The sequence below is a fragment of the Symphodus melops genome, assembly GCF_947650265.1.
Source record: "Symphodus melops genome assembly, chromosome: 6".
NCBI classification, from domain to species: Eukaryota; Metazoa; Chordata; class Actinopteri; order Labriformes; family Labridae; genus Symphodus; species Symphodus melops.
The window spans coordinates 13,239,385-13,256,776 of NC_136696.1; the positions used below are offsets into that span (position 1 = coordinate 13,239,385).

Sequence of the window (17,392 nt, forward strand, 5' to 3'; positions counted from 1 at the left end):
CCATAATGAATTAACAAATAGATGAGATATTACCTTCTTATGTTCCCTCTGAACAAACAAAAATAGTGCTACACGGGTATCACAATCCAAAAAAAAAAAAAAAAGACATCTAAACAGAGACTCAGACACACAGGAGGAAGAGGAGGTCATAAGACGGCAGGCGAAAGTGCAAATGAAGAAGCAGTTGAGTCTGGTGTTCCAGAAATGTTAATAGAGGAGGAGAGGGGAGTTTTTTGAACTATGGCAACCAGACGACAGGCAGGAGAGGAGGAGAGTGGCAGAGCAGCAGGAGGTCTCATGAAGAATAAGGCAGATGAGCGGTTAAAATGACGAGACGCAGCGGGGCAGTATGGAGTGTGACACATAAAAACATCATTCATGGCCACAGTGGAGGCAAAGTTAGGCCTTGGGATAAGAGCCACTGCAGAGCTGGAACACACAAAAAAAGAAAATAACAGCTCCATTCAAAGAAACCCTGTGTTTGTTTGGATACAACTTCTTAAATGGGCCGTTTCATCCAGATGAACAGTTTTTCTCTCTTAAGTAATTTAGTCAGGTCTTGATGCAGTTTTTTTTTTTTTGTCAAACTTTTTAAGAAATTCTCCCTCCAGAGACTTCCACGGTTCCACCAGCGATGGACATAAATGGAGTTTGACTCAAAGCGCTCGCAGCTTTGAAAAATTACATCTAAAAAATTTAGCAGCAACATCTCCTTCCAGACACTGTCCCGCCCAGTTTTCACACACTGTCGCTCTCCCACTTATCTTTTTTTTTTTTTTTTCTTTCCACAAAGTCTGCTGTTTTTATATGTGGAGGTGCGGAACCTCTTCATCACATTATGAATTACACGTAAGCTGAAAACCTTTTTTGTTTTCTTCATTTCATATATTTTGTGCTGATTTCTCTTTGTGTAGTTGTGACATCACTTTTATGAAACCCATGGCCATATAAAGTGCACGTTGGAAATCAAGCAGGGGTTTTACGCTTTTGTTCAAATGATGGCACACCAGCTCTCAGAATCGACCTAAAATATGGGCAAGTTTCAAATCAGCCTCAGCAAAGTCAGTGAAATATTTAGATCAATGGCAGAGCTTTTTAGAAATGACAGGATGTAGTCCACTTTTTTTCCCCCAAATAGAACATTTTAATGCTTTAAGCACAAAATTCATATTCCATATTTTAGCTTCATTGTATAAGGGTGGTAAAGACAAATAAAGTGCAAAAATGTATCAAAAAAAATGATCAGCCATTTTGAGAATAAATTCAACTCGTTCCAGGTTCATTTAATGAGCAATGATGTGACTTATTCATTTGAGAAGCAGAGTTCCAACAATTATGTGCTATTCTATAAATTCTCGACAGCCCAGAGAGGACTTCAGTCATTTGGACTTTTTTTTTTTTAACGGGCTTCATCAATATGCACACAAACATTGGAAGCAGCTCCAAGGACCTATCGGACAATAAAATCCATTTGATGATAGAGACTTTACTTAGTTTATCTTTTTTTTTTTTTTAAAGAGAGATGAAAAATATGTGTAACTATAATTCCACAAAGATCCCTCCCTCCCTCTAAAGATAAGACCCACCGCCTGCTGCAGACATCCAAACTAAAAAAAATGAGGCCTAACAGTGCTGTGGATGGTCCCTGATAGTGCACACTGTAATCTCACATAAACATACCCTACAGAAACACACACACACACATACTGATTTATCTGCCACATGGAATAAATGAGGTATAGTCTTTGTCTACTCTTCTACTGCATATAGCGTGGTAAACACAGCCAAACTCTCAGTGGTGAAGTTCAAACGCAGGAATGACTGACAAGAGTGTTGAGATGCACACATCCTCTTGCACAGATGTTTGTTTGTTTTTCATCAGCAGAAACGAGAGGAGGAAAGAAGTGAAAGGAAGTGTTCAGACTATCTACAGGCAGCCAACAGAGGGTAAACAGTCATCTGATATGATAAAAGATCGCACTTTTATCCCGAGGCGACGTGGGACTCTCGGACGCAGACATCATTGTGAGCTTAAAAGAGCCACAGTAACGCAGTTTGAGATGAAGAGAAAACACATTCTCTTTGCTGCATTCGAGTCTGTCGGGAACAAATAATTAAATTGCAGTCAAGTATAAAAAAAAAAAAAAAAAGACTTCTGTGATGTGTCATCTTCACTGCGTACATAGAAAAATTAGAAACCCATTCACCAAATAAAGCTTTGTAAATTGCACTCTGATGTGGCACGAGTCCCAGGCCCCGCCCCCTTTAGGTCATTTGGATATATTTACATTCAGTAGTTCAGTCCAGGATGGAGCCAAGATAGAAAAAGACAAACGTTCTTCAAAAGCAGAACTGACTCAGATTTCATTTTTTGATTACAGGGTGATCCCCGACTTTCTCTGATCCATGCAGTCTTTCATGTTCTGCTGCGAGTTCAGGGAGGGTCTTTTTTTGTTTTGTTTTTTTCTGTTCTCAGAGACATCCACAGTAACAGCCATCGCCTGCCCCCTGCTGTGCAGTCGCTCCTGTTACAGTGGACCCGTCCTCTCGCAGCTGTAGTGTTTGTGGTTTTGCTCAGCAAAGACAGAGAGACTCAGAGCCCTCTGTGGCCAGTATTCGGACTGGTTCTTAGTCCAAGGAGTATGGTTTGGGGTTTTTTTTATTGCCTCTTTGAGTGTGAGTAGCTTTTAGCGCAGCTTGAGCTTAAAGGCAGAGATTTCCATGGGATCAAGGCTGATGGAGGAGTCGTTGGCCAAAGGCATGCTGGAGTGCATCAGAGTCAGGGAGACAGGCTGAAGCAGCTGCAGGTCCAGGTTCCTAAACAGTCCTGATACACTTAGCTGTAGAGGGAGTAGCAGAAGATAACAAACAAGAGAGGTTAAGGATATGAAGAAGACATTTCAATTGACAGCATAACAATCAAAATATATATATATATATATATATATATATATATATATATATATATATATATATATGTAGTATTTATACAAATATTGCCTTATAGTACAGCGTGAGAGAATCAGACACAGAAGGTCCTGATAGTATCAAAATTAGATTCAAACTTGTTCAACACTAAAGCAGAATTTAAATATGTTGATAAAAATAGTTATTTAAACTGATTCACGTTTCGCTTTTAGTTATAGTCATAATAAATAAAGATTTTTGTTTGTATAGTGACTGTCCTGTCTCTCAAATGTATGCATAAAACACCCCAAATTAAATCTGTGGTGTGTAAGACGTACTGTTTCTTCAGAGTTTACGGTGCTTTGTCTGAGTTAATCTACTTTTGTTGATTTTTTTTTTTTAGGTCAACCTCAAGCAGAAAGTCAGGAGAGACAATCAACCCTTTAGCTGCTTGTAGTGTGAATGTCCCTGTAGAGGGATAAATGAAGGTTTGACTCAAATTAAGGAGAGTTTGGTGGGGAAAAAAAACTCATGATGAGCATCCTTTCCGTCCTGTTTGTGTGTGTGTTTCCACCCTCACCTCTCCTTGTGTGGTGGTGCAGTTGAAGCCAAGGTTTTGAGCCTCGACGCCACAGTCCAGCGCCAGCCGGTGAAGAATCATTGCTGTGTACGGCGACGGAGAGTGGGGGTCCTTCTGCTCACACGACACAGAATGACCAGAGGAGACATTTTTAAAATCAAACCACTGAATCTCTGGGGGGAAAAAAAAGTCAAAGTTTCTTTGTTCTGGTCACCTGGCTCTGGATGCTGCGCAGGTTCAGCATGTGGAAGTCGCAGGGCAGAAGGGACTTGAGAGGGGCGAAGGTTTGCAGAGGAGGGATCCCGCGCCTTTTTGGCAGGACGGGCAGCGCGAGGACCTCGTGGTTCAGGAAGGCGTTGGTCATGTGACTGAGTATAGACGGGAAGCTTGTTGTTGCATCGTCCTCCATCTGGAGCAGGGCAGAGGCAGAGCAGTGAGTGACAGTTTAAAAAATACAACATTAACAGTATGAGCTCTATTTTCTAATTGCAGTCCAGACAAACAGAGCTAATCGATCTGGACATATTTTTTTAAGCAGCCAGAAAATGATTTGAAGTCTTTTCAAACTAACTATTTAGGAAATTACGTTTCATGTTTTGCGTCAGAACACTTTCACTACATCGTTTCTCCACAGAGCTGGAGATCAAATTGCCGCTTTCGCCTTTCGTTCTCTATCAAATCATTTCATTCACTCAACAGATTCTATCATGTGTTACTCTCACAAGGAGCTGGCCTGGTTTAGCTACGGCTATGAGGTAGAGGAGACCAAAGAGGAAACGGAGGAGCTACAGACCACAAGCTATGATGAAGACTAACAAGCATCCTCACTGTTACCAAGGCAACATTACCTTTTGAACTCGGTCACTCAAGATTTTGGAGAGGAAAGAGTGAAACAAGGAGGAGAGTTTGGCAAAGTAACCATCATGCTGAATGTAATGAGGAGGGGAAAGAGGAGAGTAGGAAAGCAACGTTAAAGAGGATTAAACAAGAGACAGATGGCTGGTAATAAGAACAAAAAAAAAAACATGAAGTAAGGTGTAAATGAAGACAGCTTGAAGGACATGGAGCTTTTATATTCCACAGCCGTGCTCAGAGCTCATCAGCAGCGCAGACTCAGACACGTGGGCTGGAATTTCAAGAGCGCTCGGCTTCAATAACCGCCTTCGCTGTCATCTTTCTGACCTTGTTGCCCGCCGATCTCCTCTCCAGTAGCAGGCGGAAGCGGTTCGCCGTCTTCTTGTTGTCCTTCAGGCCCTGACCCAGCCCACGGTTATCATCCTGCATCAGCCGTCGGTCCATAATCACTTCAAGCTGGCCTGAGGGGGGAGGAGGAGGAGGAGCAAGGACAATGGTTTTTGTACAGAGCCTTTGTATTGAAGTTAAAGACATTACTTAATGGAGATAAAAACACTATTAACTATTTGTCCTTTAAAGAAGCCTCCATCACTCACATAACGATGATAAAAGGATTAGTGGAGTACATTAACGAGCGAGCACAAAGTAGTTTGCTCTGTGAAATGATCTTAAGGGAATAGTGCATAGTACCACATAGGTTGGGGACAGAGAGGAACAGAAGACAACAAAACTGAGGAATAGACGGACCATTCTCGAGGCTGCTGACGCCAAGAGACTGAGCCGTGTGCAGCGTGAGGCGGTGATGGCTGTCCTGGATGTACGCCTGGCTGGGCATTGGATAGAAGTTGGCCTGCAGGGGGAGCTTGAGGTGGTGTTGACGAGGCTGAATCTACAAGCAAAAAAATAATAATAATAAATTAAAATAAACTATAATAGATGAAGGAGAACTTTACCTTACCATTTCACACAGCTTCAAAAAAGATTTTCTACAAAAACCGGTCTTTTTTTTTTTTTTTTTCCACTGTTGCAGAAGTTGTGACCTACCTGGAAGCCGTTGAGATCTGTGTAAAAAACATCTCCACTCTGGATGTCTGTTACTAGTCTCATAGCCAGCTCCTTATTGGTCTGATCTCTGATGTCCACCGTGGTGCAGATGTCTATGGACAACCCATCCACACCTAAAAAAAGAGAATAAATAAAAGAACCATCAGATCATATTTTTCCATTCACTCGTCTTTGCCGTTGTTGCAGATATTATTTTGCAAACATGTAAAAGAGGCTGCTTACAGGAAAAGTGCTACCTAATGGAATTATAAATAGTCACTTTGTCAAACATATTGGCTCTTCTTGAATTGTACCATCTGGTGCCTTTTAACAAGACGTGAAAAGCTTTCGCAAAGCAATTTGAACCGATTGCATTCAGTGTGTTTATTACCTGGCACGTTGTAAATGCGAATGGTCTGCTGAAAGTGCTGGTAGTGTGCCACCACCTCCGAGAAGAGAGGCCCCTCCACCACGCGCACCACGGGGGGCTCCTTCTGGTTGTAGGGCTGAAATCAGGGGAGCGAGAAAATCAGAACAAGTGTGATGCAGTACAGTAAGGCGAGGAAGCCATTAAAATGTTATCTTTAAAATCAAGTGAAAAGAGGGAAACGGCACCCGGTGTTCCTTCCTTCTGCCCCCGAGCATCCCAGCGTGACACAATGACAAAATCCACTGCAGAGACGTTATCAAAGCCTTTTGAGCTGCAAGTAAACATCGGAGAAACAACAACTGAGAAAATACCTTTGCTTTCCCGTCAGGAAGAAAGAGGTACGCTCCACTTTTATCTTTGGAGGGACGAGTGCCGTAAACCATGAACTGCATCTGAACCTTCACTTCCTGAGGATCATCCTTACGCTTGATACTCTGGAAATTTGTAAAAATAAAAAAAAAGGAAGGAAGAAGGAGAAAATAATATATTAAAGAAAGAGATGAAAGGCTTTCTTAGTGGCAACAACACATGCCATGTTCACTTTGATTTCCCAATAAATCCCTGCAGTCTGATCAAACTCAGGGTTCTTTTATCCTGGAATAAAGATCAAAGTCACCACACGCTGAATCTGAATCCGTAGAAGGATTTCCTCGACAGAAGTAGCGGTCGACAAAAATCACAAACCTCCAGCAGGCCGGTGGATCCCGAGAAGCCCAGAGTGAGAGACTGACTGCTGATGTAGAAGGTCTGAGGGTCGGACTGCTGGGAGCGGACGGGGAGCGGATCAGCGGCACGAGCGGTGACACCGCGACCCGACAGCCTCAACAGGGTGTCGGAGCGGAGAGTCATAGGCGAGTCAGGAGCGTCATAAACGTGGAAGACGGCTAGACCTAGGGGCGGCAGGCGAACCATGAATGTTGCCTGGGTGGAGAGAGGAAGAACAGTCGAGTATAAATCAGTGAGTACAGAAATACAAACAAACACTTGCGTTTAAAAAGCTTGATTTAATTTTCCCTCTTGACCTGCATGCCGACTATAAAGAACTCATTAAAAGTTAAAAGCTTTTACACATTAGCAGCAATGTGCTATCATTAAAATGTAATGAGTGATTGTGTTAATGTGCCTGTATTTCTCTGCGTCTCATTTACATTTATGACTAACTGTGGGTAGAGACAACTTTATTCCAGGACAGTAAACACATTTAAAGTTTGGGGGGGGGGGGGAATATTACAGGATATTGTTATTTATAGTGAAGATCAATGATTCAGGCTGATTCCATTTTTGATTTGTTGGCAGAAGAGAAAGCTTGCACGTAAGAAAGACGAGGCGAGAAGCACACTTGAAACTTTGATGCCTTTTTCTATAAAAACCTTTTTTTTTTTTTTTTCGGAGTACTTCTATTCTTACATTACAATAAAAACTTTCTATGGTCCATGCCAGTCAGAAGCCATTCATAATTTAACGCTCAGGTACTTTCCAAACTTTAGGGGGTCGGGGGTCAAACAACCAGACCACAGAGTCTCTCTGAGGTTCAGCCGTACAGTATGAGGAGAAAAAGGTTTAAACAAAAGAAAGGAGCCGTTTGTTTGTGTGTTTTGTTTTTTTTGGGATAATTTTTGCACGGATACAAAAATTGATTGGTGAAGCTTAGTTATTTATGCTTAATACAAAAATGGCACACAGATAATTGGAGCGCTCCACAGATATACAGTGACAATTTCACTGTGATAAGTGAGTTACAGACAGCTTGTGCCTCCGTTACCCACAGTGCAACCAGACTGCCAAAAGTACAGTAAAACAGTCGTGTTGCTTTGAGTGTCTTATGTAGCCTGACACTGTCAGCCCATCGCAGAAATAACGAACATGAACAAAGCAAAACGCCCACTTTAGTAAACACCCCAACCTATTTTTATTTTCAACGTTTGCTTCCACACTGACAAACACTTGAGTCAAGATTTCCTGCTGCTCTTGCTGAAGCGTCAAAAAGGCTTCACACTGTGTTCAATACACTAACAACACCTTTAAATCTAACGCCACTTCACTTTACATACTGATGGATATAACCTTAACGATTCCCTCAAACAGAAACTGATCTGCCCAGATTTACATGAATGCAGCCTGTACTTAGATATTGTCTGCGTACACAGTGAAAGTATCTCATATTAGAAAATTAGACAAACCATCATCGATCCTTGTTTCTGCACTGTACAGCAGAACTGTACAGCTTTTCCCTTTTACATGTTTTGTATTATATTGTTTTTGTATTCTTTATGTTAAATTGTTTTCTATTGAGAAGCAGCCCAAACCCGCTCACATCCCTCTGACGATGTAGGTCTAAATGATTTCAATTTAAAATCATGTTACAATAAAGTCTTAGGGCCAAGTGTGAGAAAAACTGTTTCAAGTGCACAGCAGTTTTCTGATTGAACTATGTGGAAACCTGCAGTGCCTAATGAATTTAGTCTCTTACCTCGAATACCTCTGCACTCATCTGACTGGCAGAGCTCCACTGAGCGCTCAGCTGCACCGGCAGGGTTTGTCCGTCCTCGGTGAGCACCCGCACCCTGACCGTATTGACCAACACAGTCACCGCACACAGCCGTTCCTGCTCAATGGGGTTGAACAGAACCAGGTACCTGTAGGGAGAGGGGAAAAGCAATCAGACACGCAGCACGTGGGACGAGGGGTTAAAGATGTGAGGGGATGCAGATAATACCTCGGCCCTGCAGGGTCCAGCTCGATTAAAGTGCGCTGAGGCAGAGAGTCTTGAGTAGCCCGCCTGTCATCCTACAGAAATGGAAAAAAAAAGAACAGGAAAACACACTGAGTTCTTCCACAAGGAACCAAACATGCAGCTTTTTCAAACTGTTTATGATTCAGTCGGGGAATTGTTCCTCAATATTACCGTCTCTAGGAACGGCTCTGTCTGGTAAAAGCGATAAAACTCTTTGTTCTTCATCACCAGGAAATGAGCGGCATTGATGATGACTCTCTTCAGACCGATAAGAGAGCGCAGTAATCTAGGGAGGAGGAGGAGGAATCATTAAATGGCTCACTGCAGCAGTCACTGCAACTTTTTTGACTGTGTTTCAAAGTATTGAACAAACAAGTTAAAAATAGCAACAGTGACTGAGGATGAAAACGAGAAGGGAACACTCTGTCTGTGTTATGTCAATCACAAAATATAAAGCCTAATTACAGACCTTTTCCTCTTAGATCCTTACCTGGTACCGTAGTCGACGACAACATTTTCCTTGGCAGTGCCAGTGATGGCATCATGATGTTGAAAGAGTCCAACAGTCTGCCTCGCATCGACCAGCAGAGCATAATCTGAGACCGGGTACCGCCCTTCCATTCCAGCATGACGAGCATTCGCAACTGCTAGGCTGTAGAGGATCTCTGCCCCCCTGAAGGACACGGAGCACTTAGCATTGACGAGCGATCGAAAGTGAGACGTCTTGAACTCAAGGTGTGTTCACATGATTTCACATATCAGTTGCTGGTTCTTTTGGAAGAGTGGGAGTTTACACATGGTTACTTCCAGCCCACTGCTCTCCAATCCGACTCTATAATAAGTCCTGCTACTGCCTTGCTGGATGTACATTAGCTGTTAAATGTGACAAACAGAGTTCAGGTAGTTAACAGTAGAGAAGGAAACTGAAACCACAAGATGGAAGCTTAACAGCCTACATACATACATACGTATATGTATATATATATATAGTTGCCTGATTTTGTTTTTGTGATGCTACTTCTTATCCTACGTTTTCGCCAAGCCCAGCACACCTTCATCTTGTTTGCAATGCAAAACAGAAACACGAACACAAACCGCTTCAGTATTCAAAACCGGTTGCGTCAGTTATTCAGTCATGTGGGGTGAAAACCAGCTCACCTGAGGTGCGACTCTATAACACGGTCCAGGCTCTTGTAAAAAGGCCGGGAGGTGAAATAGCCGGTCCAGTAGTGGTCTTCACGGTCGGCATAGGCAAAGAAATCTCCACTGAGCACAGGGAAGTCTGGAGGTCTGGACCCTTGGGGCACTCCGTGTTCTTTGTATACAGCATTGAAGTAGTCGGTGAGAGTCCCAAACTGAGCCTGAAATAGCAAATACACCGATGTTACAAACAGACAACAACAGCGTGCACAAAAACACATCAGCCAAGCGCAGGCAAACGAACAGAGAACATTTCTCATTACTATTCATGCGCTTGTCATCGAGCATGACATCTTCTTCACAAGAAGTCGAGCCGTGACAGGTTCTTATTCGTCAGAGTGTTAAAATACCGCAGCATGATTCAATATCACAAGTCAGATACTTAATAGATCACACACTTGGAGGCACAGAAACAAATCAAAAAAGATGCATAAAACAACAACAACATATGTTTGGTTTGTGGCAGATGACAAATCATCACTCACTTGAACGTGCATCTCGGGGTGAGAATTCATGTAGTCAAACAGTTTCTGGTAGTTGCTGTACTGCTGATCCCACTCCAAGGCCTTATCGTAGCGGAAATCATCTCCCAGGGGGACGAGGACCACCTTGCTGCGGTAGAGTTTGGACTTTTTACGATACTGATCGAGTAAGAGGTTTGCCCTTAACGGAAAGAGAAAGTAGGAGGGAAAGAAAAGAGAGAAAAAAAAAGGTCACTTCACTTTCTTGGCATTCAAACTATCCCGCTTTGGATTCGCCAGTTTTGCAGAAAACCGTCGTGACCTCGGAAAGAGGATGATCGAATGAGCCCTGGGGGTAATTTTCCATTTGCTGCTGAAACACGTCTTCTGGAAAGTTCTTAAAGTCCAAAAAAAAGAGGTTTAATGAGACTGCAAGTATATCTCCAGTCTGCATGGGTCTCCTTTGGTTCATCCCCCTCCTGTGGCTGTTATCACTGGTGTAAGTTCAAGTGAAGTTTATTTAGAAGAGGTCTCAGCAGACAACAGCAGTATCCAAACACTGCACAACAGAAGTCACACATTTCTGACAACACAGACTTCCTAATGGTGGAGTTTGGATTCTGACACTGTACATATAAACATTCTTAATGAGACCAGGCCAAGATGCATAGAGAGCGAGATACTTTACAGTTGAAACCTCACTGCTCATGGAGTTGACAAACTCTGTAGTTGTGTTTCAGAATAATTCATGTTCAGGTCCGACGCATTTTCATATAAATATTTATTGTCATTCAAACAAACGAGACCATAATGACTAAGTCTGTTGTGTTTAGGAAACTGACCAAACCATTTTCTAAACACAACCAGTGGTCACTCTATCACAGAGGACAAGCTGAAATTGAAGAGTGTTTCGGGATTTGCTAAATTCATGACTGCTACTGGAATAATTAACCGATTTTCAAAGTAGCTCCAGATGAATTTACTGATAACTGACTGATCAACTCAAGACGCTCGTTCGGACTCTCAACAGCATAAAGTCAACACACAAGTTCAATTATAGACCATGTACCACTAAACCAAAGTTGGAGCTAACAACCCCGTGTCTCACCTCTCTGCTACATTGGCCTCCACCACAGTTTTTGGCGGCACCTTCCAGGGACAGTTTATGCGACCACCAGGTAACCTCTTGAAATCAAACTGGCAGCAGATCTTGGGGTCGGGCCCGCAGGTGTGAGGTACGTCGTAGCTGTAGAAAGGCATCATGTGGCAAAACATGTCCGTGCTGGATCCAGTGTCTATCAAAGAGGTTAAAAAAAATGCTCTCATCAACATGAACAGAATTTCCATTTATGTTTACTGTGTTAACTGGGGACAGTCTAAAGTCCTTTTGGACAAAGCAGCAAAAAGTAACTATTAGAAAATTAATCCCCCAAAAAATAAATGATCTCAAATTAATAGCATCTGGCTGTGTAATATCTGAAGATTGTTCCATTACGAACAAATGGGACCGTAAATCTCAGGCAGATGTTCAATTCATTAAGAAATCATAACGAAGACGGCTCTTTTTAAGCTATTACGCACCGACTCTGCTCCTAAAGTTTCCTTCTCTTCCAAATGCCATGATAAAAGGACTTGTGACTCATCACGCAATGAGTTTAACAGAGATAAGCGCATGAATCATATGACATCTCTAGTCCACTCACCCCAGGCCTGCCTCCACATAAACTCCAGGCTGCGGGTGGAGGCAAAGTGTTTTTTGATGGAGTAGTGGACCCGCTGGATGAGCATGCTGGTCAGGTTTGCTTTCTTCAGCAGGTAGGGCATTGTAGCGCTGTGGCCAAAAGGGTCGACCGCCCACCCGCTGCGGGGAGTAATACCTATGACAGCAAGTATTTCAGGTTTAGGATGAGAAAAAGAAAAAGTGGTGCAGCAGAACAACACTGTCCTCAGCAGGAGAAGGGAAAATAGCACAAAGCATTTTATCACCCACTGAGTGAGAGGTTACACCAGATACATGCAGGATGGAACGCTCCAGGTTGAAGACTTGAGAAGTGTTATTGTGTTATTGAGGCCTAATAAGTGGCACGTTATTTTTCTGTGTACCTAGATTTCTCTCCAGCCACTGATGCCCTTCAATGAGCTGGTCTATCATGGCAAAGTAGTGAACGTTTGCTTCGTCTGTCATCACCCATCCGCCTGTCACGATCTCCAGCTGCCCTCCTAGGATCAGTCTGTTGAACACAAAGGATTAAGAAAGCAAGGTGATGATAATCCAGCCCTGAAGAGGAAGAGCCACACTAAGCAGATGAACTATTTTTAGAGTGACCACAATCGGCCAGCGCAAACAACTCATTGTGTAAAACACTGTACTTAAGGCCGACAGGTATTGAGGAATTATCAGCCGTGACTCACTTGCGCATCGCCTCCTGCTTGTGCATGTCTGCGCTCTCCCACCACTTGGCAAAGAATGAAATCTCAGACCAGATGAACTTCCTGCGATGATCCTCCGCCAGCTTCACCACCATGTTGTTTAAAATGTGTTGCGTCTGGTCTGTGAAGTACTTGTCAAAAGTCTTGATCCAACCTAACAGGACAACAAGATAAGTATGAACAATTTTCACACCACAGTGTGCAAACAGACTGTCCAAGACATATTGGATTACTCTGAAAACAATACACCTCTACTCCTTTTTTTCATCTAGCTGGCTATTAAAAAGACAAGAAAACTGGGCAGGTAAGAGACTGCGGCAAAAATACCACAGCACTGGATCAAAAATAAAGTCATATTTTATTGAAGTAAGGCTGCTCGCTCTCAGAAAGCTATGTAGCAGCAGAGTGGTTTAAAAGAAAGTGGCTAAAAGGCACTTTTTCAGTGTTCAACAATGTCGAAAACCAGGACGTGAATATCACGTCACTCGTCTATCTGGCACGCCGTGGGCTCATATTCACCATTTCACAGCATTTTTTAGAAACAAAATCACCACAACTGAGATAAGGAGCTCATAAGAGTAAAAGACTTTGCTTAAAAAAAAAAGCCTCAATGCACAAAATCAAGCCTTTAACTAGTGAACCTGTTTACACATTATGTCAGCTGTCAATATGACCTCTGACTCTGTCAACCCAGGACACTGAACGCTAAATAACTCTGGCAAAAGCAGAGTTTAATCAAGTTCAGCTTCAACATAAATCTGTTCTCCTGACGAAGACTCAGCAGAGTCGAATACCTACAAAAACAGGAAATCAAAGACTGTTTTAGCACTCACCTGGATCATTGTGTGAGTGGGGCACCACAAACACTTGTAGCGGTTCATTATCCCACTCTTCAGGGTCATAAGTAATGTCAAAGCCCTGTTTCCATACACCGCCATCAGGGTTGTCAAACTTGAGGATGGAGTACACATCCAGCATCTAAAAACCAAACACAAACTCATCAGTTGCTCCAGGACAAGCCCCATAAATAAATAAATATGCAAATGTGAGCACAGTAAGGCTAAAAGAACACATTTTGGTTCAGGTGAAAAGTCTTCTGTATAACCAGCCTACCTGAACATCTGTTTGACCACGGCTGCCTGCAGCAAATTGGCAATCTTGGGGCTTAACGGCGAGGAAAGTGGGGCGGCCATCGAAGGGAAGGACCCAGGAGCCATTGGCACTTCTGAAAGGCAGGTGGCCACTCGGAGACACAGCTCCTGTGTCTGTGAGCTCCATCACAGAGTCCTTTATGTGGCTGATGATTTGGTGGTTTTCCTCCAAGAGCTGCTCCAGCTGCTCTATCCGGTTCTGCAAAACTGAGATTTGGCTCTAAAGACAAAAGTGCAAGCAAAAAGGATAAATCGCATAGCTGTACAATGTGGTAAAAAAACAAACTGAGGTTCTTCTTCTCTGTTGCTGTTTCAGGACCAGAAATTAAATAATGTGAGATTTTCCAAAATATTTGATTTAGACAAGGAAACTGAAGCAGGAGATCAATCTAGCCTAACACACTGTATACCAAGGTACATGATTTATACTTTAATAAAACATTTATATATTAAGCTCAGTTGGGCTAATACAGGATAAGCTAAAAGTAAACATTGAAAGGTCTTTTTATGTCATTTTTCTGCTTAGATATAAAACCTCATGTATCACAAAACACACCAAAAAGGGTTACAACAACAACTGCTTAATGCAGGTTTCACACATCATGTTAAACACCACCACTGTCATTATTCTCACCCTTGGAAAGTTCCCGCCCGTCTGTCGCCTTGCAGGGTCATGTTGGACTCGATCCAACATCAGATACAGTGAGAACACAGCCACACAGAATATGGCCCCACCACAAACGGTCACCTGTTTCCTCAGCTTCATCCTCCCAGGCAGCAGTCCTCTTTCCGGGGTTTTAAATTTGAGTTGTTGTTGTTTTTTTTGTTTTTTTTAAACGACCTTGTTTGCTTTTTTTCCCTCAGCGCTGATGGAAAAAAAAAAAATAAGTCCTTGAAAACTGGAATGTAATCCTTCACAGTGCAGAAAAAAAAGAGATGGAAAGTAACCAGCTACCCCAGTGTTGATGGTTCAGTTCCAGTCTTATGATGCCTCCAGCCTTCGCTTACCATACTGAAGACCACGGCGATGTGGGCTACAGCAGTGGTATAAGTCCACAAGTGTTTTAAATCAGCAATAGCTGGCAAGCAGTCTGTCAGCTTTGGCCAAACCACAGCCACCGGTGCTCTCCTTCAAAGTAGCCGTTGTGCTCAAACATCCAAACAGAGGAGACTGGGGGAAAAGGGGAAAAAAAGTGCCACACAGAGAGGGGCTCAAACAGGGACCCTAGTGTCCCCACAGCATGGACCTGCTCTCCCAGTCCAATCCCCACTACCACTGCCCAACATAATCCCTCAGTTTGGTCCTTTTGCTCAGTTGGCCTCCAGGGCCATAACACTTGCACACTCGGCTGCAAAGAAAAGGGTCGAGAAGAAAAAGAGCAACTTGGCTTAGAGCAGCAGCTTTTTATGCAGCCTCAACTCTGTCCAAAGCAGGAATTAAAAAGGGACAAATGTCATTCTTCTCTCAGCAGCCTGGTGACAGCAGATCCACTGTGAGAGTATTGGGCTGTAAGTCTATTCTTCATCCAAAGTTGCAATCCCCATTAGAGGGTCTTCTTCTTCAACTGTTGGGAAAGTTTTTTGATTAACACATGCATAAAAAAAAAAAGTCATACGCACAAATAAAGGAACTGAAGAGTGAAAAGGTTGAACGATCTGAGAGATAATTTCATTCAGTAAAGCTGAGCCAAGTATCCCGTGATTCCTCTCGAATAGGTGCTCATGTTTTCTTCCGTGTACAAATCCACACCTTTCTAATCCGCTCTCTTTAAACTGGGACAATCTTAGGATTCTCACAGAGAGGTGGAATAAACACCTGGCATGCATTTCCTCAGCCGGGCTGACAAATAGCCTCACTGTCAGCAGGACTACACATTGTATTTCAGACCATCTGGAGCTGATTATAAACACAACCAACATGGCAGGTTTTTATACGCTGTTTTTTTAAAGGACATGCTGCAGATCAAAGCTGCTCTGTGCAGCCTGAAGTCCTAAAATGTGAATGTATTAGATGACATGGACGGAAGTGGTAAATATGATAAGGTTAATGTTGTCTTATCTCAGGGCAGATATCCAGTAACAACCACGATGCTATAACCTAAGAGCATTAAAATACCTACATTCCCAGTGTGAACTCAGAAACACAGCTACTGCTTAATGCATTCACTTGCTTAGCCCTTTGGCCACATTAATATACACCCCGTCAAACTTTAATAATCCAGGTTACTTTAAGACTTGATTGATTATCACGAATACGCAGCTAAACAAGCTAGCGCTAGCAACAACACCATCCATTATTAAGTTTAAATATCACTAGAGATGTTTGTAAGGAAGAGTCAATAATGTCAGTGTAGAGATGTGTCATTCACTGACACATGTAGAGGAGTCACATCTGTCTTTGTGCGTCTGTGAGGAGCCTGAGCTGCACGGTGCAGCAGAACACGATAGTCTTTAAACATGAAGACGTGACTGTCCTGGCTAACATTTACTAACACTAATCAACGACCTTGGGACCGTGTCTCTCTGTGAACCACATGAGGAGTGTGTGTGACATTTACCTGTGAAATGAGAGTGATCCTGAAGAGAGGAGAGCCCAGGGGGGTTGTGTGAGTTTAGCTCCAGGATGACAGATTACCGACTGAAGCTGATAGCTTAGCCTTTGCAGCAGCTAGCGCCACTGACTGAGCTGCCGCAAAGGCTCTTGGGAGGAGAAGAGCTGCGCATCAGTCAGTGATTGGACAACAGCTTTACCTGCTTTTCAAAATATACACCAAAATACACACCAATTATTTATTTTGCTTTTAGATTTAAAAGTAAAATGTTTCTTAATGCAGAATGGATAGTCTTTAAGACAGAGGACCATAAAGCCATATCTGCAGGGTGCATACCCCTGATAGTGGACTGTTGCATCACCTGCTCGGACTATTTACAAGGTCCAACATCCAACAGTCCATAAAATAAACAAGTCAAGTCAAAACAACAGTGCTTGCATTTTGTTTTTTAAACCTTCTAAAAACAAACGAAAACCAAGTTAGAAAAGATGTTGGAAAAAATAAATGAATTAATTTGCTATTTTGGAGTTTTTCTTTTTTAGAGAATCAGATCTTATAAAAACGTGATCACTGGATGCATCTGAAAAGTAATTGTGTCTGAGGCGTTGTCCTTCAAATGGAGTGTCTCAAACTATGCTGTCTCTTCTGATTATTCTATCACCAATACCTTGTTTGACATCTTTAAAACCTTCTGCAGGTGAAAAACAACAACAACCTGAGAAGTCTCTTGTGTAAAATAGAATGCATGCCTTGCAGACGAGTCCCATTATTAAGTTCTTTAAACAGATCATTCAGGAGATCTTTCTGTGTTTATGGAAACTGGAGCTTAGCTGACGTTTCATTAATAAATTAAACAGATTGTGTGTGACACAACATGAACAGATGGTGTTGTTTTGGTTTTGTTTAGTCATGAAAGACAGATAGATGTTGATGTGATTAACATTTTCACACCAAAATGTGCATGAGTTGTAAAAAAAAATGTTTTTCAGATTGTTAAAAGAAAGATAGTTTTTCTATGAATAGTTTTCCTGAAGGTATTAGCTCTCTC

General features: G+C 42.4%; 1 protein-coding gene across 1 annotated transcript; it reads right to left on the minus strand.

Moving 5' to 3' along the window:
• Positions 1 to 1,262: 1,262 nt before the first annotated feature.
• man2a2 (mannosidase, alpha, class 2A, member 2) lies at positions 1,263 to 16,508 on the minus strand. Its single transcript, XM_079345478.1, has 23 exons — positions 16,351 to 16,508; positions 14,427 to 15,357; positions 13,755 to 14,012; positions 13,475 to 13,619; positions 12,624 to 12,795; positions 12,315 to 12,442; positions 11,915 to 12,088; positions 11,320 to 11,506; positions 10,236 to 10,413; positions 9,709 to 9,911; positions 9,041 to 9,223; positions 8,722 to 8,836; positions 8,533 to 8,603; positions 8,287 to 8,452; positions 6,501 to 6,737; positions 6,128 to 6,250; positions 5,778 to 5,892; positions 5,387 to 5,520; positions 5,090 to 5,231; positions 4,670 to 4,803; positions 3,702 to 3,896; positions 3,488 to 3,601; positions 1,263 to 2,840 (listed from the first exon to the last, which is right to left on the minus strand). Exons 2-23 carry the CDS (start codon positions 14,556 to 14,558, stop codon positions 2,688 to 2,690), a joined length of 3,459 nt encoding a protein of 1,152 aa, XP_079201604.1. The 5' UTR covers positions 14,559 to 15,357; positions 16,351 to 16,508; the 3' UTR covers positions 1,263 to 2,687.
• Between the last annotated feature and the right edge of the window lie 884 nt (positions 16,509 to 17,392).